A 24,310-nucleotide genomic window follows, 5' to 3' on the forward strand; every position below is an offset into this window, starting at 1 on the left:
ATCATAGAATATAAAAATAATAAGTAGTTCACTCTAAGTCAAGTAATGGTGACAGCAGAAAACTTAGTTTGAAGACAATCAATAAGTAATAATTAATATTATTTTTATTATATCATTAATAGAATTATATATTTCCACTATAGATAAAATAGAAAATATGACTAGACACTATAAATTTCTGTAAGTCAACCATCCAAAGATTCCTTTTGGTGTATATTCGTTCAAGATTTATTCTAAGCATATTGTTGTGCATGTATTTACATATGTGCATAGTTGTCTATGTGTATTTAATTTGGCATTTACAGATATATACATATATATACATAGCCCCACATGTGCACATATTCGTATATGTACTTTTATAAAATACTAACCATGCTTATGGAGTCTAGTGAGAAGGATCTCAAGGAGGTGTAGGAAAATCATTCACACCCCAGGCAGAAATCACCATCTCTCCTTGGTTACCCCTGAGTCCACATCTAGTATACACACTAAAAATGATGGTGCAGATTATTTAATGACATAAAATAACATTCTAACATGTTGAGGGCAAAAAGGAAGTTATCGTATATTCTGCCTGATTCCACAAACACACTTAAAGATAATTAGCCATGTCTATGTATTATAATATCCAGAGAAAAAGAACCAGAAGAAAAGCCTCAAAGTTAACTTGGTAGTGGAACCTTGGGTGATATTTTCTTATCTATGCTTTCATAATGTTCCAAATTGTCTCCAGTAAACCTGCATTATTTTGCAATCTAAAAAATATCAATGCAATAAAACATAAGCAATATAAAACACACAAATAAATTCAAAACTGCCTGCTCAAGATGCACCCTCGGTTTTTGAGCAGCTAAATTCAAAATAGCATTAACAAGAAAACAGAGAAAGCAAAGCTCTTGTGTTGGTCCAATCCTGACTTCAAGGCTCTTGGCCTTCTATGTCTGCCTTTGAGGTGCCCAGCGGGTGGGTCAGGTGTACAGAAAGCAAGACAGCCTCGGTAGGTGTGGGGGGGGAGGACGGCGCGCCTCCCTGAGCCCCGCCCAGCCACCACCAGCGCTGCTCTGACCGCCACCATCTTAACGCTGCTTCCCCACAGGCTGCAACGTGCCCGCGGTCTTAGACTGCGAGGCTGCGGGCTACACCGTAGAGCGCAGTCTCTTCCCCAGGACTGCAGTCACTCGCATCGTCAGCCACGGAGCCCTGGCCCGGGCCACGATTCCCTTTGTGACCCCTCGCTGCCACTTGACTGCGCTGTGGGTATTGAGGGCAAGCAAGCAGAAACCCCCATTGCCCACCGCCGCTGCCGCCACCAGGAAGGCGCTTTGTCATGCCCGGAGACGGTGCCGGGCAGCTCTTTGCCAAGTTTCACCTTCGGTGACACAACTTTTCCGTGTTTCTTTTTTAGGCAGCTGCCACATCACGAGGCTAATGAGCACAGTAAGGTTTGTAATAAACCCGCCTGCCAGATACACTGGAACTGAGGGAAGCTGGTTGACCAGACCTTTTAGCGCGATCATCGGGTTCCCAGCTAGCCGGAAAACAAATGCTCCCCGGAATGAGAGCATCTAGGAGCACCTTGTCCTGTTTCCAAGAGAATGGCTCACATTGTTCCCAGAGCTCCGAAAATCACTCACAAATTCAAGAGCTCTTGGAAGCCTTAATGTTCAATAAACCCCCCAAGGGGAGAGGCAAGCATACACACAGAGAATCAAAGGCAAAATAAGCAGGTCAATTCTCAATACTTTCAAAGTCACCATTGAAAGAAGATTCTGAAAATATCTATGAGTATATTCAAGAGTGCACTCAGCCTGCTTTCTTTAGGTTGTTTATTTCTACTTTTAAGAGCTAGATAAGTATTTTAAGAACCCTAGCTGTTTATCTCAACTCCAGAACAGTAACAAATGATACCTATATTATTTGGAGCAAGTTTTCAAAACTGGGTTTCATGTTTGTTTTTAAATTTACCTATAAACATGCAATGGACTTGTCACTGTTAATTACTGCCGTTAAGCAAACATTCTACAATGCAGGAAAACACTACATGATGCTTCTCAACTTCAAGAACTATAATTAATATGCTCGTTTGAGGCGTTGTGTCTCTGTTAACAAGATATATTTTTGGAAATATTATCTAACTGAAGGCAACATAAATAGTGTACAAAATAAAGCTTGCACTTTTTTATTTTTCCATTTAAAATGAGTTATATAAGTAGTGAAAAATCTCTTCCATGAAGCTACACTTTGTTGTGGGGGGTGGATTTCTTTCACCAAGATTAATATAGCTATCAAAGGAAAACATCCAGAATTGAAAATCTTTCAATGAACTCAGCACACCCTGAGGAGCCCCATTTGGTTAATAAAAACCACTGACATCTGTTAACAAGAAAAGAAGGGAGGGAAAAAAGGAGAGAGGGAGGAAGAATGGGGTAGGATTGAGAGACAGAGAGAAGGGAAATGAGACATATGATTCTGATGAGAGACAGACTGAAAGCCTATACCATGTAATGAAAAATAAAATAAGTGGAGTTTTTACTCAACAGTGAATTAAGAGGATGTATAATCTTGAAGATATAGGTGAAACAAGCTCCCAGATGCACTTGTAGAAGACAGTACCATTGTTTTTAAACTGATATGAAAGCCAAAGTCACCTGACCAATGAAAGCCACAGTCACCTGGTCAATGTTCTGTAGCAATGGTTCAAGAGAATCACCAGGTGAGGTAAGAAGCACATTGGAAAGTGAAAAGTCAGAATGTCCCAGGCCAGAGAAGAAGGAAAGGGCAGCCCAGTGCAGCGCCTGATACAGAAAAGTCACTTAAGAAATGTTCAGAGGTTTGTTCAACTGAACAAATACCACAGCTGTGGAGCAACCATGCATTTGGTATAGGCACATTCCTCCTAATTATGTCCAATTTGGTGAATAAAGTAATTTTGTCTTTGTGCAAACCTGCACTAGAAAGACTCAACAGTGTTGCCTAGGAAGGGAGTACGATATAGTGGTTAGTGGTTAGGAGGTACATTTGGAGTCAATCAAATCTGGCTCAAATCTTCACTCCACCATCTTGTTAGCTGAGTGGCCTAAGGATGGCCTCAGTCTCTCAGTTTCTTCATCTGTTACATGGGAAGAATAGTATGGATATTCATTCTCCATACATTGCTATGAAGATTTCATGAGATATTTCATGTTAACTCCACAGCCTATAGTCAGTGATCAGAAAATACTATTACTTTTAGGAGCCCCATCAAAATTATTTCTCCAATGTATCTAGGTGTTAGAAAGTCAACCATTAACAATTGAATTTTTTTTTTTTTGAGACGGCGTTTCACTCTTGTTACCCAGGCTGGAGTGCAATGGCGCGATCGTGGCTCACTGCAACCTCCGCCTCCTGGGTTCAAGCAATTCTCCTGCCTCAGCCTCCTGAGTAGGTGAGATTACAGGCACGCGCCACCATGCCCAGCTAATTTTTTGTATTTTAATAGAGACAGGTTTTCACCATGTTGACCAGGATGGTCTCGATCTCTTGACCTCGTGATCCACCCGCCTCGGCCTCCCAAAGTGCTGGGATTACAGGCGTGAGCCACCACGCCCGGCAACAATTGAATTTTTTGAATGAAAGCTCTGCCCCAGGCAATCCTTAAATAAAATGTAAATACTCCTAGGTATTTATCCGATGAAGCCACCAGGAAGCTCTGACAAAGTCTTTCTCTATCACAATGTCTTCTGATGTGATAATAAAACAGGGAGTAAGCAGGGCATAGGACCAATGAGTTTTCATAGGTGCATGGCATATGCATTCATCATTTATTGATTACTACAAGGCCAAGCATGGTGCTAGTAATTTGCAAACCACTAGCTGTGTCACTTCATACAAGCTACATTATCTCCATGAACTTCAATTTTCTCATCTTTAAAGTCTGTATGTACTAAGAGTTACTGTACTTCATTTGACTGTCATGAGGATTAAATTAGATATATGGAAAATTAATGTTTGCCTAGTAAATAGTAACTGCTCAATAATTTAGAAGCTACTATTTTAAAGATAGCAATGTCCATTACTGTTATTTATTATTAAAGGATGAATAAAACATACCTCTGCTTAAAGAAATCCCATATCTTTCCCAGCTCATTCAATAATGACTCCTAGAAGACTAATCATGTCCAAGATTCTATTGAATGTGGGCCAAGGTGGGAGTCTTCCAAGAAACCAGAGAACAAGACAAGAAGAGTCATCAACAGTGAACAAAGAGTGCTGGAAGGGGAGTTGGCTAGATGTGTCAGAAACCAGAGTACATATAGGCAAAACTGATAGATGATGATAGAAATAAAAATAGGAGGCCAGGCCCAGTGGCTCACATCTGTAGGGAGGCTGAGGTGGGTGGATCATTTGAAGTCAGGAGTTCAAGACCAGCGTGGCCAACACAGGTAATCCTTGTCTCTACTAAAAATACAAAAAAATTAGCCGGGCAGTGTTATCACACAACTGTAATTCCAGCTACCTCGAAAGCTGGGACAGGAGAATCACTTGAACCCAGGAGGCAGAGGTTGCAGCGAGCAGAGATCATGCCACTGCACCCCAGTTTGGGAGACATAGTGAGATTCTGTCTCAAAAAAAAAAAATAGGAGTTGTCTTTAGATGGAGGGAATGACTAGAAAGGGGCATGAGCACACTTTCTGGGGTGATAAGAATATTATGTATCTTCACTTTGGTGTTGATTTCATGGGTGTAAATGTTATGAAAAATCATTGAGATGCACACTTAAGATTTGTGCATGATACTATAGGTAAATTTCAGTTGCACAAAAGGAAATTGAGTTTTACTATTTTTAAAAAACCCTTTTCTAATTTGGCCTTTGACTAGGCCTGCCTTTCACCAGAATATTCTTTGCTTTCTTCCCAGCCCTACTTACAGGAACCACAAAAAAAGGACAGACATGTACAACTAGGGATTCCTTTAGGCCAAAGAGTGATTGTCCAGACCAAATTTGATGTCTCAGCAGGCAGGCCAAACAAGCAACCTAGCTCTGGCCAGCCCCACTGTACTCCCTAGAATGTCAACCATAACCTTACACCAGCAAAAGCCTTTGCCTGTGGGGAAAATCATTATCCAGTGACACTAATAATACTATTTCCATTTGAAAATCAATGCTAAAAGTAATTTCAAAGGGCAGAGGCAAGAATAGCCATGAGAACTGCTTTACAGTAATCACAATAAACAGTCATTATAATTTAGACTTAATATTTATTTCAACTCAGATCCCATAATAACATAGTCCTTCATATTACCATCATGCCCTAAGAATCAACAATTTATTTCTTTTCTAATAAAAGACCCTCATTTTCAGAGTTAATATTCTTGAAAACACTGCTTTGAAGGAAAAAAATGGCCATTTAATTCAAGGAGAAATTGGATCTGAGGCTTGGAGTGGTGGTCATAATTACTACTATATATTATTTCACTTTCTTTAGGAAATTAGTGCATTTACCTGGAAATCCACACTCTTAGGAAATGTGTCATCGATATATGACATTCAAAAAAAGTGATATATGACATTCAAAAAAGTGATAAAATGCCATGTTAAAAATGTCAGAAATAAGATTCAACTAAGTTTGTAGAGCTGATATATTACAAATAGATAACCTACATTACTAGTTGATGAAGACTAAGATGACCCATGTTACACAGGACAATGAGCCTGAAATCCACTCTTCAGCCTGTGCTGATAAATCATGGTGATGATGTGTCTTCTTGCTAGGGAAACAAATCAGTGACTGCAGAAAATGAGTTATGCTGACATTTGTGTTCTGTATTAATTGCATATATTATATGCCTAAACTTCACATTTCAAAGATAATGTTAAGCTGAGCAAGGTAATAGACATGTAGGATCTCCATTCATCCACTCTACTTTAATGCACATGTTTTTTTTCTCCCTCCTTCAATTGCTTAATCTTGACAATTATTTTCCATTCTTTTCAAATTTCTCAACTCCAAAAATATTAGTCATACTGAAGCAGACACTAGAAAGCCTTTTGATTGGATATATTTGAAGAACTGCAACACATTCTGGTTGTTCTGTGTTTATTGTAATTCCCAGAACGAGAAGTTGATTTGGACATTAAACAGCACAGCTGCAAAGACACCTGGAGCACTAACAGTTTCATCTCCTTACTCACCACCTTACAAATCAGCCCTCTGGCTTATCCAATTCCAATTCCAATTCTCTCCCTGATTCCAATTCTCTCCCCAGTCCTGACCCTGTCCCCAAGGCTACCCGTAATTTCTCCCTACTGTGGGCATAGACCTCAACTCCTTCCTTCACCCCACAGCTCACCCTCTGCTTCTTACCCAAACCCCAACTCAACATCCATTCCCACTCCAACTTCATCCACATATTGAGACCTAGGACACATATAAACCTTTTTTTTTTTTTATTTTGAGACGGAGTTTTGCTCTTGTTACCCAGGTTGGAGTGCAATGGCACAATCTCGGCTCACCGCAACCTCCGCCTCCTGGGTTCAGGCAATTCTCCTTCCTCAGCCTTCTGAGTAGCTGGGATTACAGGCACGTGCCACCATGCCCAGCTAATTTTTTGTATTTTTAGTAGAGACGGGGTTTTGCCATGTTGACCAGGATGGTCTCGATCTCTTGACCTCGTGATCCACCGGCCTCGGCCTCCCAAAGTGCTGGGATTACAGGCTTGAGCCACCGCACCCGGCCCATGAACCTTTTTAATTATTTAAACTCCTTAGAAGAAGGAGTACTAAGCTAGAGAAAAGATACAGTACCCCTAGCCCATGTCCCAACTTGTTCCACTTTCTAGCTTTAACCTTTGTCAATAAAGAAGCTATACGCTGCTACAAATAATAATGAAGAGGATTTAGGTACAATGTGCACCTCTCCCCAAGAACAGACCAACATTTCTGATTAGAGATCTCCCTAGTCACACCTCCTTAGCAAGGCTATGGTCACCTCCTTCAGCACAGAAGAGAGCATGTGGCTTATGATACTGTATGCAAAACCATGGGACCATGATGACAGTGTAGAAAAAAAAAGCCCCTACATGAGTAATAGACAGATGATCATTGCTACTTTTTAATAAAGGTCACCAATCTCATAATTTCTTTTCGATAAAATACCTGTAAACCTCTGCTTTTGCCTGGCCCAAGTCTGAGAAAGACACTTGATGAAACCTACTATAGTAAACCACAATGATCAAGATGACCTTTTGGAAGGCATTCAGGACGCAAGCCTAGATATGTTGGCTACATGATCACAATTCCCTATTCTTTGTAAGTAGAGTAGGGTAGAAAGACTGTTGGAAAAAAGCCAGAGAGTGAACAAAAATGAACTGTGGTGTAAATGTATGGGGCCACCACTATCCATTATAACAGCAGCTATACAAGTGGCTGGCTTTTTGGACTATGCATGGAATTATCCTCCATTGTCCAGCAGGCAGCCTGAGCCCAGCCTGACAACAGTGCTGTCTCAATAAGAAAACCCACAGCCCACAGGGCCTTGAAACTTGCCTGGATATGGTGGCTCTTAGGCTAAGCACAAAGGAAAGGGTTGTTGAAAAAAAACACACCCAACTCCAAACATGTAGCTACAAACCTAAAGACAGTTTTGAAAGCAATAATTAGCTAGCATATTTACTTAATCCGAAAAAAGTTTGGTTTCATCTATAGCAGCCTAGAAAATTTCCGACACCACAGGAAAACTGTTGCAACAAACCAGAAACAGACTTAACTGAGTGCTTGTCCAACAGAAGACTGCTGAAAAGGTCTTATGTGACAAAGTAGAGAATGAGTCAAAGCTAAGAGAATATCTGCTTGAACAAACAAATATTATGCTTTTTTTCTTCCCTGGAATGGAAACAGATCCGCCAATCCAAGAGCTGCGTGACTCAAACTATATACCCATCTGCCAATTTTAAAGTTTATACAAAGCATAAATAAATACACAAACAGGAACTGGCTGCACAAGAGGCCTTTTTAATAGTTTCAAACAGAATTAAGGTCCCTGCCTTCTTTCTAAAGAGAACAGCCTATCTTGTCTGGCTACATTTTTGAAAAGGTTATGACAAAGACCAGTGTCCATCACTGGTCTTAACCTCAGTGAGTTGAAGGAAATGTCATTTAAAAAGACAGTCAGCAATTTGTATACTCTCAAAGCCATATTTCATTCAGCAGCACCAAATAATTTACTTGAAACCTACTACCTGTGCTTTAAAAGCTCTAGAAACACTGTACTCTATAATAATCTATGTAGTTATGATACACTGTAGGTCTGAGCCCTAACTGATGGGGGTGGGAATCTGAATTTAAATGAGCAGTAGGCTCTGACAACAGATCATAAAATTCATTCAAACTGTTACTAAATTATTTGACTTCATCCAATCATTTGTCACACCACTATTCAAAATTCAATGTGTGTATATTCAAAGTATCTATGAAATGCTTGATCCTACATCTTGCTATGTTACAAAGAATATACCGATTTGTTTTTTAGCTTAAAAAATTAAAGATGACCTATATATAGGAAATTTGTAAGTAAGGAAAACTCTTCAGAAATATGGTCAACACATATAAACTCTTTTGACTAAAAGATTAATAGACCTTGTATCTTTCATCTCTAATATAAAAAGAAGTCTTTAAAATTTAGTCATGTAAGACTTCTCACATACTTGAAAGAAGAAAATACTAATGGCTACTACATATTTCCTATTTTGAAATTGCTCTAAATTCAACAACCAACAGAAAGGCTGAAATGGCAATCTTGCTCTTAGCAGCCAAAAGCTTCCCATCTCCTCGCGGAAGTAAACCCCGTTCTTAAAAGTTGCCTTGTAAAATTAATTTATTCTAATTACAATCATAATTTCAAGTGCTAATTACACAATTTCTACAGAGGTATGTAGTTTCAAATGTGGCGAGTCAACATAAGAAAATGTTATGACACATGCCTAGTACAAATTTTCATTATTGAATTACAGAAACCTATCCTGTTTCCAGATGCATTAATCCATTCAGGACCACTGCAAATTATATTCCTAAAACAGCAACTCATTTTCTGTGAATGGATTTGGTTTCACGGTCTTTCAAAGGTAGCCTGAAATAAACCTGAAGTAACCACCTGATGGAAATCAGGAACCAAAGTTTCAGAAGCAAACGTGAAATAGTTTCAGATTCAACAGGGTAACGACGTGCCTAGATCAATCTGGTGCTCCAGTCTTTAATTAAATTTACTTCTCTGGGCCCTCAGTTGAAAACAAAACGGTTTAATGACCCTGAAGTCATTTTCCTTTATCATATAAATTCCTGTTTGAGACTCCACAAGCTCTGGAAACCTACAGCAGTAGTTCTACTTTCCGAAGTTATTCTTTCATTTGGGATTGAATGCTAGCCTTGAGCCAGACCGGGGGCAGCAACGACCCCTAAGACAACAGATCTAACCCCTCCACAAACTTCCGTAACCTTTCCTCAGCCCTTCGCCTAGTTGGGGAAGAAATGGCTCCCTTTAAAACAAGGATAAAGGCCCTGAGCTGAAGACTTTGACAACTTTCCGCGGGGGAGGGCTGGCGCTGCCCTAGAATCTCCCGGGAAAGAAAGCTCTGAGAGATGGGGAGAGGCGAGAAGGAGGAGAGGAGAAAAAGGAACAGAAAAAGGAGTGGGAGTGAAGGGGGCCCGAGGGCTCAGGGAGGAACTGGGGCCCCCCAGGAACAAAAGCCGGAACTCCCCGCGCTGCAACCTCACTTCTGCAGCGGGGACTCGGCCTGGGTTGCTGCGGTCCAGTGTGCTTGGGGCCCTTAGGGCTAGTCCAGCCCACTCCAGCATCTGCTCTGTGACCATTCCGGACACTCGCACCTAAGGCACCTGCCGTTCCCCACTGCTCTTCCACATTCCCTCTCTGAGCCTCTCCGCACCGAGGTCTCCAAGGCCGCTGTCTCCAGTTTACATTCGGGAGCTCATCATAGTCCTCAAAAATGCAACGGGTAGAACCGGCAAGGGGTGGGGGGTGTCCCCTTCCTTTGCCTTAGTTCTGCCCAGCCTGAGGACCCCTTTGCTTCGCCTCCCCAGCCCGCCCATGGGAGGCCCCGAGCAGAGGCGAGCACTCCAGGGGGACTAGTGGTCGGGTGCCCCGGGTGAGGTGGCTGAACCCCAGCAAGCAGAGGAAGGGGGACTGCCCCCTCCCACGGAGGCCCACTCATGCTGGGCACTAGTGGCAAGGGGACAACAGCCTTTGTTCTCCTGGGGCTTGGCGAGGCTGCGCTGCCAAAGCACAGCGCGGGCAGCGCCGGGGCACCAGGACTGCTCACTTTTGCACGCGGCATGTCGAAGGGTGCAAGCTCCTGCCTTCCCCGGGGGGTGGGGTGGATAGGGAGTTTGGGATTAGGGGGTGTACTGGGGGAGGAGTGGGGGGAGGGGTTCTGCGTCTCGACCAGGCTCTTTGTTTGCACAGGGGGCGGGGAGAGGGGGCTGAAGGTGGGTTCAAGCTTGGGTTCTGAGAGCAGGGCAGATTCCTGAGTATGTCACCATGTTGCACGCGCGCAGCACACATATGCACACGCGCGCACACGCACACACATGCATTCATACAGACAGGCGGCCGGCCGTCAGCAGACAGCGCGGTTCCCGGCGCTCTCGGCTGCAGCAGCTTCGTCTGCCCGCAGCGCCACCACCGTGTGTCCAGAGGGGGAGTGGAGGAGGCTGGAGGCACTCGAGGGGCAACAATTCCGCGAGGAAGGAGGGAAAGTGGTGCAAACGTAGATCCACCCCCTGACAGCCTCTGCCCCCCTTTTCCTCCCGGGGTCGCAGAGGTCATGGGTAGGTTAGGCTCCAGGAGCGAGGCAGGGAGCCGCCGGAGGGCGGCGCGCACGCGTGGGGGCGAGGGAAACGAAGGAAAGGCAAGCAGGCGGACTCGGCGGGCGGGCTTACCCTTAGAAGCATCTTTCTCCTCTTTGGGCTTGGTCACCTTTCCACTCATAGATCCCAGCTTGCTTGACAAGGTTCGCTCAGAAGACAGAAGTCCTCGCGGAGCGGGCCGGACTTGGGAGAGTGCTTAGGGCGGCAAGTCTCGACCAAGAGCTCCCCTCGGTGTGGTTCGGGGCGGAATTCGCTTTCCCCCACAGCTGCCGCCGCCGCCGCTGCCTAAGAGAGAGTCGGGAGGAAAGGAGAAGGGTGAAGGAGGAGCTGCGGTCGCCGCAGCCGCGAGCCTGAGTGGCCGGCCGCGGGAGGAGCCGCTTGCCGCGCTCAAGAAGTGAAGAGACAAAGCGGCGCGGCGCTTCCTCCACGCCCCGCGCCCTCAGCTCCTGCCCGCCTGCGGAGAGCCACGCTTACAACCCCCGGGGCGGCAGAGAGGCGCGGCCGGGACTCCCCGGCTTCGCTGCCGGCCTCCCTGGGTTCCGCGCGGGCCGCTCTCCGGGAGTTGCCTGGGTGGGGTGCCGGCACACTGGCGGGCTGCTTTCCCCCGCCTCTCCCAATCCGCTGCGGGCCGCCAACTCGATGAAAATAAAACCCCGAGGAAGGGTTTTTAAAAAAATCAAAACAAAGATAAAAATATTCACTTAAAAATAACAAGCCTCTCCGAAAGGGAAATGTTTGAACATGTGATGAGCAACGTGTGAGCCTGTTACACCGCAGAGCGGCGCAGCTTCTCGCCCTCGGGGAATCGGGAGGAGAGGGTCGCCTCTTTTCTTTCTATTTAATCCATTTTCAGGTTCCTATTATTTTGCCAAAAAGGGGGCCGGAGTTGGTCGCCCGCGGAGGATTGGGAGACGATGGCCCTTACCTGCTTGCTTTCTCTCTCTCCCTACACCCACACCCCCTCGGAGCTCGCTCGCTCCCTCGCTCGCGCTCTCCTTCCAAAGAACTCTCCGGTCCCAGAGAGCCACGAATCAACACCGCGGCGCATTCTATATAAACGGCAAGGTGTGGGCACGCGGAGGGTGGGGGTTGGCGAAGGCGGGGCCTCACAAAGCCGCCTGCCCGCTGTAGTAAAAGGAGAGCTCGGCAGGGGCGCGCCGACGTCAGCCGCCGGTTGGCAAAACCCCCGGCGAGCCCCGCGTAGTGCTGGCGAGCGTGTCTGCTGGGCGTCCCCTGGCCCCTCCCGGGCAGGCAGGGCCCATGGGTGCCGCTGTAGCGGTCTCACACGGTTGGCCGAGGAGATGGAAGTCAGGTGCTCCCCCCACCCTGGCCCCTGTTACTCCTCTGCTCCTAGCGCCTGCTTTCCCAGGCCCGCGCTGCTCGCCACCTACACTTTGGGAACTCCCCTGTTAGGAACTGCTCGCAACGAGCAGTGGAATCTCAGCTGGGAGTCGACGACTTTTCGCTTCTGGCTAGCTGCTCAAGTTGAGACAGCCAGGCTTTTAGGGAGGAGAGAAGGGCTCTCTGGGATCTGGGTGTCACTAGGTCAGAGGGTGAAACTGTCCTAGGTGGCTGCCAGGTCCCACCCCCACCCCCATCCCCACACGCAGGCCCCTCCTCCTAGGGCTGGTCGCTCGGGTTGGTAAACTGGAAGCAAAGAGTGCCCACCGCCCAGGATGGCCAATCCCAGGCAAAAGGGTGAGGTGGGACTGGGGACGAGTGCTGAAGAGGAATAAGTAGTATTAAAACGTTGCTTGAAAATGCTCGTGAAAAACCCAGGGAAGGTCCCTGAAGATTAGAACTAGAAGGAAAACTGCTCAGAAATTGTTCTACAGCGGGCAGATGGGTAAGTAAAGAGAAAAAGAAGAGAGAGAGAGAGAGAGAGAGAGAGAGAGAGAGAGAGGGAGAGAGGGAGGGAGGGAGGGAGGGAGGGAGGGAGGAAGGAAGGAAGAAAGGAGGGAGGGGAGGGAGGGAAAGAAGAAAAGAAAAAAGAAAGAAAAAGAAAACCTGACTAGGGAAGGAGGGTGAGATATTAGCCGGGAAATAGCTCCTGGAGCGTCCTGGAAAACTTCTGTGATGGCCTTTTTTGTGCATCCAAATCCCTGGTAGCCTTGGGCTCTGTTGAGGGACTGGGGTGGTGACTAGCAGTACTTGGTCCTCAGAATCATTCGTTAATCGGACCTTAGGCCTCAGCCTGCCCATGAAGGCGTGGTCGCGACTCCCACGCAGAAAATTCGTTTTCCCTCATCCTACTCAGACCACCCGCTTCTTAATTCGGTTTTGTTAATGGCATTAAACCAGGCGAAGAAATCATATAGATGGATTAGTCTTACTGAATCCCAGGCGGTAACTCAATTACAAGAGCCTGCTGTGGCTTTCAAAACCAGGAGTGTGGGCTGCCCCTGCTCTCAGTCCGGGTCTAAAGGTCGGCAACCCTCTAAACTCAATTTGCAGCCTCCATCCTCAGTCTGAGAGGAACTCCAGGCCCATTTTTCTTGTAAATAATATCTAATAATCTGGAGCTTGATGACACAATGTGATTATCCAACCCAAAGTTAGACCATTAATTAATATCAGTTGTCTGGGAAGGAAAACATTTCTCTTCAAATGATCGAATTCAAAAGGAGTGAAGGTTTAGATGAGTTTAGAGAAAAGGTCGAGGAGAAGGGAAATCCTACCCCAAACCTCAGCATTATGCAGTATACCCATATAATGAATCTGCCCATGTACCTCCGGTATTTAAAACAAAAGTTGAAATTTAAAAAATAATTTACACCCAATAACAGTAATCATCCATTTAGCACCTAACTTGTTGTGTCAAGCAGCATGCTAAATGCTTTACATCGTCTTATTCCATCTTCACAACAACCCTAAGGACATGTTGGTTCTGTTGTTATTTTCATTTCACAAATGAGGAAAATGAATCTCAGAGAGGTAAAGTAACTTGCTGGTACATGGTGGCGCATGGATGACAAATATGGGTGGCAGGCTAGGATACCAGGTGGGTCTATCTCTAAAACCAGTATTCCTCTGTCATACCACGGGGTTTCTCAACACTCCTATCAGCCTCTTAAAAAGAGGTGGGAAGCACATTTTCCATGGTCCTGTCTGCCAATTCTAAACGTCTAAGTCTTTTCAGACTTCCCTAGCTCGGCACATTCAATCAAAAACGTACACACACACTCCTCTGTTGTGTACACATCATTTACTTTGTCCTCACCCCCCCCCCATTAAGCAACAATACCTTATTTTTGGAAAAGGGTCGGTTTCTGTCTTGGAGGATATTAAGCATGGTATTGATGGGGACGCTGGGTGTCTCAGCTTTCCTGCCACATTAAGATTTCCAGGAAAGTTCTCTGCACAGATAAGACCCCTCACTAAGCCCTATCAACAATGACACTTCTAGGAAGGGTAACTTCCAGCTGGAAGATAGACATCATTCTGTTCCTGAAAGGACACTAATCATTAATATATGACTAAACCTAAGTTAGTTAATACAATCAAGGTGAGTTCAGATGTCTGCTGCGGAAAATTAGTGCAGTCTCTCTGTCCACGAACACAAACAGGTAAAATGCAGTGTTTTTGTTTTTGTTTTTTCACTGTAAACCACCTTGCAAAAGAAATAATCAGAAGATAAAGGAAATAATTCACGCAAGAACAGTATGGTAGTTTGTGTCCATTTAGGGACAAATCAATGACATCATAAGGGCATAAATGCCAGAGACCAAGGATTACGAATACTCAAGTGCAGGGGCAAACAGTCTATCTAAACTAAGATTCTCAAGATTCTGGTAAAGAGGTCCCAGCCTGTTCTGTGAAAGGAATGGGGGGCTTTCTCTCTTCAAAGCCCTATGAAATATTTAATATGAAAAAAAATGTTGTTGGAATCAACTCAGAAAAGGCATGCTCCAGTGTCCAGCCCCCAAGCTACTTGGTAATGCAGGATGGTCTGCTGGAAGATCTGCCATCTGTGTGAGGATGGTCAGAAGGTCTTTTCCCTTCACCAAAAAGATTCAGTCTCGAAGCATCTCAAGGAAAACCTGGCTTAGCTTCCAGTAGTACTTCACTTTCCCACTCAGATCCATCTCCTTTATCCCACGGCAGTATAAGTACCCTCAGTTTTCAGTGTAGCAATTTGCACTTATCTGGTCACTTCACCTCTCTGTGCCTTGTCACTTTGGTAAAATGTGTCCCATCCTGTCTCTGCTGCTTTTATGAGAGAAATTCCATGGACCTGGTAGTGCATGGTGGCCTGGGGGAGTGGGTGCAGAGTTATTCTGTGTAGTAGATTGACTCGGTCTTGGAATTAAAGCAATATTCTAAAACAAAATGTTGGGTGGCCATGCCTCTAAAGAGGGCTGGGCTGTTTTCTGGAATAAATTACTACTTTGTGGTGAAGTGGAAAAGGTCCTAAGAGTCTCACTGTCTTGGCCCTATTATCTCAGTGTCAGTTTCCTGCTAGTCTACAAATGCCTCAAGACACCAGGTTTGCTCATTCTACAGCAGTTCTGAGCAATGTTTCTGGGCAAGAGGCCGCATAGTTCCCTTGTCTGTGCTGGATGGTTAAGTTGGAGTGAGCAGGAAGGTAGAGGACACACATACTTAGGGCTTTTTTCTGGCAGTTTTGGAATACCTGGGTGTAGAGACATTGTCATCAGGCACCACCAAATTAGATGATTCAGTGACAAGACTGCTTTCACTGGATAAAAGATGTTTTCCATTTGTGAAAACATTTCACAGCAGAAAACTGGTTCAAAAGGAGGCAGCCTGGCAAAAGCTACCAGCCAGGGTGCTTGAGATAAAGAAAAGCCCAATGGGCCAAGATCTGGGAGTTGGAAGCAACATTAATTTTTACACTAAAGTCTCAACAATTTGAATGTTCATATGCAAATGCCAGAGCTCTAAAAGGCATTCATTTTTTATTCAAACCCTTCAGTGTTTATCTGTATCATGAGTTAAGGTTCCTTTCTATTAAAATCTCCGATTAGTTGGTAGATTTTTATAAGTGCTGGAAACATAATCTCCAAAGATGGCCACTGTGGCAGTTTTAAAACATGGCCATTGAAAGATGGCCACTATGACCTCCCTTCTTGATCCTGACTGGGTTTATAACTGCTTCAGCCCATAGAGTATGGTAGAAGTGTTATTCTATTTTAGGCTAGGTGAGAAAAGACCATGTAGCTTCTGCCTGGCCCTCTTTGGAATGTTTGCTCTGGGAAGAGCATGTATGAAGTCTGCCTGCCCTGAGACTGCCATACTAGAGAGTTCACATCTAGGCTCACCAGTAAACCATGCTAGTTGAGCTCCCAGACAACAGCCAGCATTGCTGGCCAGTGAAGGGAGAGATCTATCTTGGATGTCAAGTCCAATCATACTGCAAGACCACTGCAGCCCCAGCTGATGTGTGACTGCAACTTTATGAGAGATTCCTCAGTGGAGAACTACTCAGGGGAGTCCTCCTCACATTCCTAACCCATAAAATTGTGAGCAAAATTAAATGTTTTAAATTTCTAATTCGTTTTTTTGCTACAACATTTTAGTGTAATATGCTATGCAGCAATAGTTACTGGAGTCATGACCAGCAAGTTCTCCTAATCCTGAATACATGTATATGCCGCTCCAGCTTGCAGAGCTAATGTCTATTTCCCTCACCCTTGAATCCAGGCTGTCCTTGTGACTCGTAATGTGGCCGAAGTGATCCTTTGCCAGTTTCAGTCCTCACCTTTAAGAAACTTGGCAGCTGTACTTCCCTCAAGTGGAAGCCAGACACCATGTAAAAAGTCAGACACCCTGAGACTCAAGTTGTGAGAAAGCCCGATCTGGCCATATGAAGAGGCCATGTGAAAGGGAACTGAGCAACCCAGTTGAGATCAAGAACCAAAGCTCCAGACATATCGCACCAGTTAAGCCCTCTGAGTCAGCTGCTAGCCATTCAGGCTGTGAGCCTCCAGATTTCACGGGACACAAAAGAGCCATTTCTGCTGGACCCTGTCCACATTCCTAAACCACAGACTTGTGAGCAAATTGGTGGCTGTTTTAGGCCACTCAGTTTAGGGGTGCTTTGTTACACAGCAATAATAACTGAAATGAGAAGTCCAGAAACATTTTCAGATCAAGTCTTCTCTGTTCCCTATGTTTGTCTGCTATAAACCAGAATGGGTTTTTGGAATGACAGAAAGTTACAAGACAGAGAGATGCCAAAGATGTATCCAAAAACACCTTAACACTAAGACCTTTCCAATCTACACCAAGCAGATATGTGATTTTCTGCCTCCTGTAAAATTAAACATTTGGACCATTATACTGTGACGTTGGGATGCCTGTCAGGAATGAACATCTTTAAATGTTTTGTCACTTTTAAGTGGACAATGAGCAAAGCTTTTTCAACAATTCAGTCTCATTCCCAACCAATGTCACTGGGCAGCACTGAATCCTCACCCAGAATCTCTATCATTCAGCAGCATTTAGAATCACCTGTGTCAAAGAGCAGCGGGTAATCAAAGTTGCCCTTTTCCTCATAGCAAGCTCCTGATATTCACCACATCCCAAACTGAGGACCTTGCCATTGTCTCTCTCAGGAAGTAACACACAAAAGACTTTGGTCTGGGTCAGTTTCCAGAAGATTTGCAAGTCTTGTTCTTGCCTTCATTCTAGCAGTTATACTGACAATAGTAAAATAAAGGAGTTCAGGAAAGAAAACTTTATTTCCCAAAAAAAATTCTTGGATATAATAATCAATTGTTAGCTTCTCGAATTTGCCTATATCTTGAATTCTCTCAACAAGATTGTAAGTTCTTAGAAGAAAAGGACTGTGTGAAATTCCTCTAAGATTAACTTGTCCCATGCCCAGCCTGTGGTATAACATAGTGCCTGGCACATAAGAGGCACAATAAATATCCTCATTATTATAATGTTATCTGTTTAATTTACTAGCTTTCTTGTATGTACTACATATTTATCCAGAATATGGCACATTATACTGAAAGCAACCCTCTGAGTTAATGACTATTATTATCTCCATTTTCCAGAAGAGGAAACAAGCTCAGAGAGGTGGAGCAACTTACCCAAGATTATACAGCTATTAAGAGGTGCACCCAGGCAGGATTGAGATGCAAGTAGGCACTTTTGCTTCCAAAGTCTCTGCTCTTTCCACAATATGATACTGAATATTTTGTTAATATTATGAAATAAAAAGGACCTCTAAAACTTCTCTGAAAATAAAGTCAAACATTAGAGAAAGAGCAGAGATCTTAGGGTTTACTGGCCTTTCCTTTGTCTTCCGTCAATGCCTGACCCCTGCCCCTCCCCACGCCCAGCCACCCTCCACCCCCACAGTGTGATAAACATAGAGGAGTGCTTTCCTGATTCTCCTCCCAAGAAATACTTGCTGCTCAGCTGTGGGGAGTGTAATCACTGGGCACCTTCCAGCTGACAGCTCCCTCACAGTTTGTCTCTGCTGTGGAACGGCTTCACCTGAGGTCATTCCCTTCCTAGATCAGCCCACATTCCATGAGTGAGCAAAGCCTGGCCATTTTAGATCAACACAGGCACTCTGACAAACAATACTCACTCCAAAGCTCCCTGCCAGGTCGGCTAAGGCTTCATTGGTCCTGCTTCACAGTTCAACTTCTCCCTCTGCTCAATCCAGCCTCTTCCCACTTCCTTTCACAGTTGTTGATCCCTAATGAAAATGTCTTCCACCACAAACTCCATCTGCTTTCGGAGATTCCCATCTGTGACACCTTCTCTCCCTGTTTCCCTCCATCCCTGTCTTATTGCCCGCGATTTTGGTAAACAAAGATTCTGGTACTCTTCCTCTTCTTTTGATAGTTTAAGTGATCTTCACTGTGTTGCCAGTGCTTTTTGCTTCTGATCCTTTGTTTTCTTGAGTAGTTTCTTGGAGCCTTCTTTGGAAGCGCCAGGGGTTAGGACATGTGAAGAGGCCTTATACGTAGCTGGTACTGTATACAACTGTTACATTTTAGGGAAAGAGAAGTGACTTACAGATGATCAAGAAATAATAAGCTGGGTTTCTAATGATGAGACACAGACCTATACTTCCCTTCACTTCAAACTGTAACCTACTTGATATGATTTTACATGGTGCAGAATGGATGTGTCTGGCACATGGTGTAAGTGACTTTACCTACTGCACTGTTGTCATAACCATACCTGCTATACTGTGTCTAATTGTGGTCTTCTCTAAGGGACCTCCCTACTCATGTAGTCTTCTTAGTATCCCACTTGTGGGATTCTTTATTCTTCCCCATTCTACTTCTCCCAGTGCAGCCTCTGGTGCTATTTCCCTTTCCATGTTCTCATCTCCTCTCCCAGTATGAGAACCTTGCATGATTGTTTCTTATTACACTTTTTACTACATTTTTTTCTATATTTATTCCACTCTATTCTATATGGCCTTTTCCCTCCCTTCATCGCCCAGCCTGCAAGGTAAGGATTCACTATTGTCTGCTTTGGGGAGGCAACTTAGATCAACAATAGGAGGTTTGCCTTACTGTTGCTAGGACAGCAAAAGAGACTCTGCTTGGAGGGTCCCCACTTAGTATAAAAGAAGCAACAGCATCATTTTGCTTTGATTTAGGCATGTACCAGAAGCATTGTCAACGCAGCAAGACTAATGACCCAAAATAAGGGATGTAATTAATATATGGTGCTTTACATAAACTGTCATTTCATCCTTGTACATTTTCTCAGTATTACGTAGTGTCACCCTTGATTTACAAGTAATGAAAAGAACTGGGAAAGGGTAATTTACCAGCTCAGTTTCCCATATCTATGGAATAGCACTAGCAGTATTGGAACCCAGGTCTTTCTGTTGCAGAATCCAATACTTTCTGCATATCAGATGCTGACATTGTCAAGAAGGCTGTGGTTGGCATGGGCCAGAGGATTCTGAAAGAATCCATGGATAGTGAATGAGGCTCTGTCTTTTTTGGTAGTGAAGAGGACATTTCCGAGAACCATATCAAAGCACACTAATCAAGAAAGCTATGGCATTTTGACTAAGGACAGAGGAGTCCTCTCCAGAGGCTTCCTTAGCCACAGTTATAATCCTCCACTGCCAGTCTTCGTTATTTCTTCTGGATTGTCTGATATCAACTCAGCAACCACTTCTGGTTAAGACTGGGAAGTAGGTTTGCAGAAACTCCTTCCATGTATGGTTCCAGGTTAGAGTTTGCCACTGAGAGAAACTCACTCAAGATTTGGAATGTGGGAATGAAGCAGAAGTCATTGTTCTCAGGAGGCTGACAGTCAGGTATGTGGCATCACAGATCTCTCTATGAGCTCCCTTTTCCTAGGAGCCTTATGCAACTAGACCTGGTGACTTCTCAGAATTCCTGTGAGCTTTGGTTTCCTTACCTTCTCCATTGTTTCAAGTTAAAGTCATTAGAGATATTTGTCTGATCCTCCAGCATGAACCTCCTAAACTTTCACTGTCCTAGCTCCTCCTACTTTTTTGAATCTAGTTTCTGAAATATATTAAATTCTTTATCACTGTAATATTTTAGTGGCTCTATTTTCATGACTGTATGCAAACTGATTCAGGTACCCACTCTGAATTTCACCACTGGTTTTGTGTTATTATAAAATGACTCCCTAGGAAGTAATGTATTAAAGTCCATATGAAGGCCTTTTTTCTTCTTCTTTAGAAACCATAGAGGGCTCTGGGAAGACAGTGACCTAAGCATGTGTTGTTTCCCTTTCCCAGCTCCAGGCTACCAATTCTCCTCAACCTAATGGCAACTAAAGCCTAAGGAGAAGAGCTGGATGTGAGTTGGGCCCTAGACATTGTGGAAGACTCAACAAAAGAAGTGTTGTCAGGCTTTGCTCTTGAGCAAAGCCTGGATCCAGCACTAGAAAAGCCTATCACAAGGAGACTAGGAGACTGGGAAAACAACATTATACTTGTCTTCCCAGTCTCCTAGACCTTCAAGAGGCCAAAAAGGAATAAACTAAAGGAATAGACAGAGTCAGTGTAGACCTGGGAAGGTAGCAGCTTTCTCCAGATACTGGTTTCCCACTACTTGATGGCTTACTACCACCTAGGGAGCCCCCCTTCTACTATAAGCTGATCTCAAGGTGCTGACAACTAAATGCTTTATCACCTTTTCTGTGGGTTCAGCAATCACCAACCAGAGAGGCAATGTATACCTAAAAAATTAAACTGATGGGAGGAGAAACAAGTGACAACTTGAACACCATCACAACCAACACGATAACAAAATAAGAGCATATAAGGAGATTCAAGCACAGCATAAAAATAGACTGTCCAGAACTGCAAAGAAAAATGTGAATTCCCCAATAAACCGTTCAGTAGATGCATTTAAGAAGAAGAGGATTATGGCTGAGACCCAAAATAGTGGCCTGGAAGATAAAGTGGAATAAGAGTCACAAAGCACAAAGTCAAAAATACAAAAACAATGAAATGATGAGGAAAAACATAAGAACCTTAGAAGGTAGATCCTGAAAAATATTAAGTCTCCTTTAAGGAGAAAAGATAGCTGACCATGGTGGCAGGCATCTACAATCTCAGCTACTCAGGAAGCTGAGACAGGAGAATCGCTGGAACCCAGGAAGCAGAGGTTGCAGTGAGCCAAGATTGCACCACTGCACTCCAGCCTAGTCAACAGAGCGAGACTCTGTCTCAAAAAAAAGAAAGAAAGAAAAGAAAAAAAAGAATTGCAATAAAGCTACAGTTATCACAAAAATGTGATATTGACAAAGGAAGAACCTCTATTTTACACCTAAAAGCAATATAGTTTCCAGATAAATACATATTTTAATGTAAAAATAGTAAAACTCCTACAAGAAAATCTAGGGAGATTTTCAACAACATACACAATCTAGAAATAGAGAGACCTTCTGAATCAATTCTCAAAACCCAGATGTTATAAAAGATATTTGACTATATATAATACTTCAAAATTTTGGCAGAAGACACAATAATTAAATCAATAGGTGAACAAGAAACTGGAAACATAGTTGCACCCAGAGAACAGATGAGGGGCTTATAGATATGATATACAAGGAACTCTTAACAATTGACAAAGAAAAACAGTCCATTCAAAAACAGGAAAATATAGGAATAACTACTTCACAGAGAAGCAAATTCAAGTGGCCAATGATATTTTCAAAAGATACTCACACTCATAAGTAAACAGAGAAATTTATTTTACATTGACTCATAAGTTAATGTAAAAATGAGATGTCTTATTTTTATCTATAAGACTTGCAAAATTTAAAAAGAGCAGTAAGATAAACTTGGTGGGATTGCAAGGGGAAATTTGTACTCTCATAAATTACTAGTAGACTTGTAAATGTGTTATATGCTTTTTAAAAAGCAGTACGTCAACATTTGATGAAATTAAAAACAATATGCATACACCCTTTAACCCAGCTATTTATTCCTGGGAACCTGTTTCAGACTGAAAAAACCAACAGCATGTAAGGGTGTATATACAAAAGTGTTTATTACTATGTTGCTTTTTAGTGGTAAAATATAAATTGGAAATAAAGTGAATGTCCACTAAAAGTGGAATGGTTGAATAAATTATTCTTCATCTATATCACAAAATGCTGTGCAGCCATTAAAAAGAATGAAATAGTGAGATTGCAGTTGACTTGTAGGTTTTATTGAATGGGAGTAATAGTAACGATGATAATAGCAAACATTCACATATGGTACTGTTTTAAGTGTTTTACATATTTTAACTTGTTGACTGCTCACAACAACTCTATGAGATAGGTTCTCTTATAATCCTCATTTTCTCGATGAGGAAACTGAAGCTCAGAGAATATAAGGCCACATAACTAGTAAAAGGCAAGAAGAGTAATATACAAAAAGGTGTGAGTAACAATATATGTAAAATAATCTATAGCTAAAGACAGGCATGGGCATATGTGTATACATACATGTTTTATATAATTATATGAGACTGGCAATGTGGAAATATAATACTCAGCTAGTAGCATGGATTATTATATATATATTATATATGTAAAGTATATTAAAAATAATTAAGGAGGCTTAGCATTTCAAAAACAAATTCAAAGAAGTTGCAATTACTGCTTCAAGTAAGACAGAGAAGGAAAGCCTCTCCCAAGGGAAGTCCATGCAGATCCTCATCACCAAATATCTCCTGCCCCTCCTCTGTACCCCTTGACACTGTGCTGATCCCTCCCTTATGGCAGAACTACTGTATTTAGAAATGCCAGGTGCTTCCCATCCTTTCTAAGCCAAGAGACTCCCTGGAATCCAGACATCATTGTGCTCTGAGATTGCCCAACTGCAGAAGGCTTCTGAAATCCCACTCTTGTGCATAAATCTCAGATCTGGGGCATGGAGACAGAGAAAAGACTGTCTCATGTACACATCTCCTTGGGAAAATAAAGCTTCGTCTTGGGACATGTTCTATCCTGCCTCCCAGCTACAGCAAAGAGATTTAAACTTTACCACCCCCATTGACACAGACAAGATTTATGCCTAAGTTTTCAGCGATAAATAGGCATAGATTTCCTCTCTCAAAGAGTTCAAGTTATTGAAGGAAAGATACGCCTTTTATATTTAATAAATGTGCGTTGAACGAGGAAAATGATAGCATACACAAATGAATCAAATACAAGGTAGAGAGTGAAGTGTTAAACCATAGTGCTACAAACAAAATGCTATAAGAGTTGTCGTAGGGATGGGCAAACATTTCCAGAAATGGTTTTGTAAAGAGATGGCATTTGAGCTAGATGCAGTGTTTCTGAATGTGTGATCAGCATCATATTCTCTGAGGTTCTTAAGGGCTCCAGATCTCCTGAATCAGAAACCCCAGAAGTGAGACCCAGGAGTTGGCATTTTAAAGAAGCCTTCCTCATCAATCTTATGCACACTATACTATAGACCATGAGAAATGGGGTAGATTATGGTATACAGAGAAGTGGGGAAGGACATATAGTCAAAAGCAATAATGTGAGTAAAGTTTCCAGGCATAAAAGCAAAAAGGAAAACAGTGGCCAGTTGAATTCAACCAGGAATGTTGGAAGTGGCCAAGAGGAATAATGAGGAATAAGATTTGAAAGGTAGGTTACGGCTAGGTCATGGAGAGCCTGGGGATACTGAGTTAAATAATTTCGCTTTATCCCAAAGGCAAGAAAAATATTAAGAGATATAAGACAAAACAAAAATATGAGGGCCTACACTTGCACAGTACTTCCCAAATTTAGCCATGCCTTAGAATGATTGCTTGCTAAGTCTAGCTTCTGGGGCTCCACTCCCAGAGTTTCTGAATCAGAATTTCCAAAGATATGAATCAGAAATGACATTTTTAAACAATCTTTTCAGGTGATTCCTGGGTAGACAGCCTGGCATTGGTTCATGAAATGGAGTTTGGGAACCACTCCTTTACTGACAAATGCATTCCTACGATGTTGCTTGTGTGTAGA

At 43.2% G+C, this 24,310-nt stretch overlaps 1 protein-coding gene across 3 annotated transcripts in view; it reads right to left on the minus strand.

The window, feature by feature from the left end:
- Nucleotides 1-24,310, minus strand: part of FGF13 (fibroblast growth factor 13) — a 597,768-nt gene that overhangs the window by 571,678 nt on the left and 1,780 nt on the right. For 2 of the 3 annotated variants that reach the window (XM_035288734.3, XM_035288731.3), the window contains exons 1-2: nucleotides 11,787-11,889; nucleotides 10,934-11,146 (exon numbers count right to left, since the gene is read on the minus strand). In XM_035288734.3, the coding sequence (XP_035144625.1) occupies nucleotides 10,934-10,982 (49 nt within the window). In that variant the 5' untranslated portion in view covers nucleotides 10,983-11,146; nucleotides 11,787-11,889. Of the gene's footprint in view, nucleotides 1-10,933; nucleotides 11,147-11,786; nucleotides 11,890-24,310 lie in introns of those variants that run through there. The other variant, XM_035288732.3, reaches the window with a different exon arrangement.

The sequence above is a fragment of the Callithrix jacchus genome, chromosome X, assembly GCF_049354715.1.
Source record: "Callithrix jacchus isolate 240 chromosome X, calJac240_pri, whole genome shotgun sequence".
Classification (NCBI taxonomy): Eukaryota; Metazoa; Chordata; class Mammalia; order Primates; family Cebidae; genus Callithrix; species Callithrix jacchus.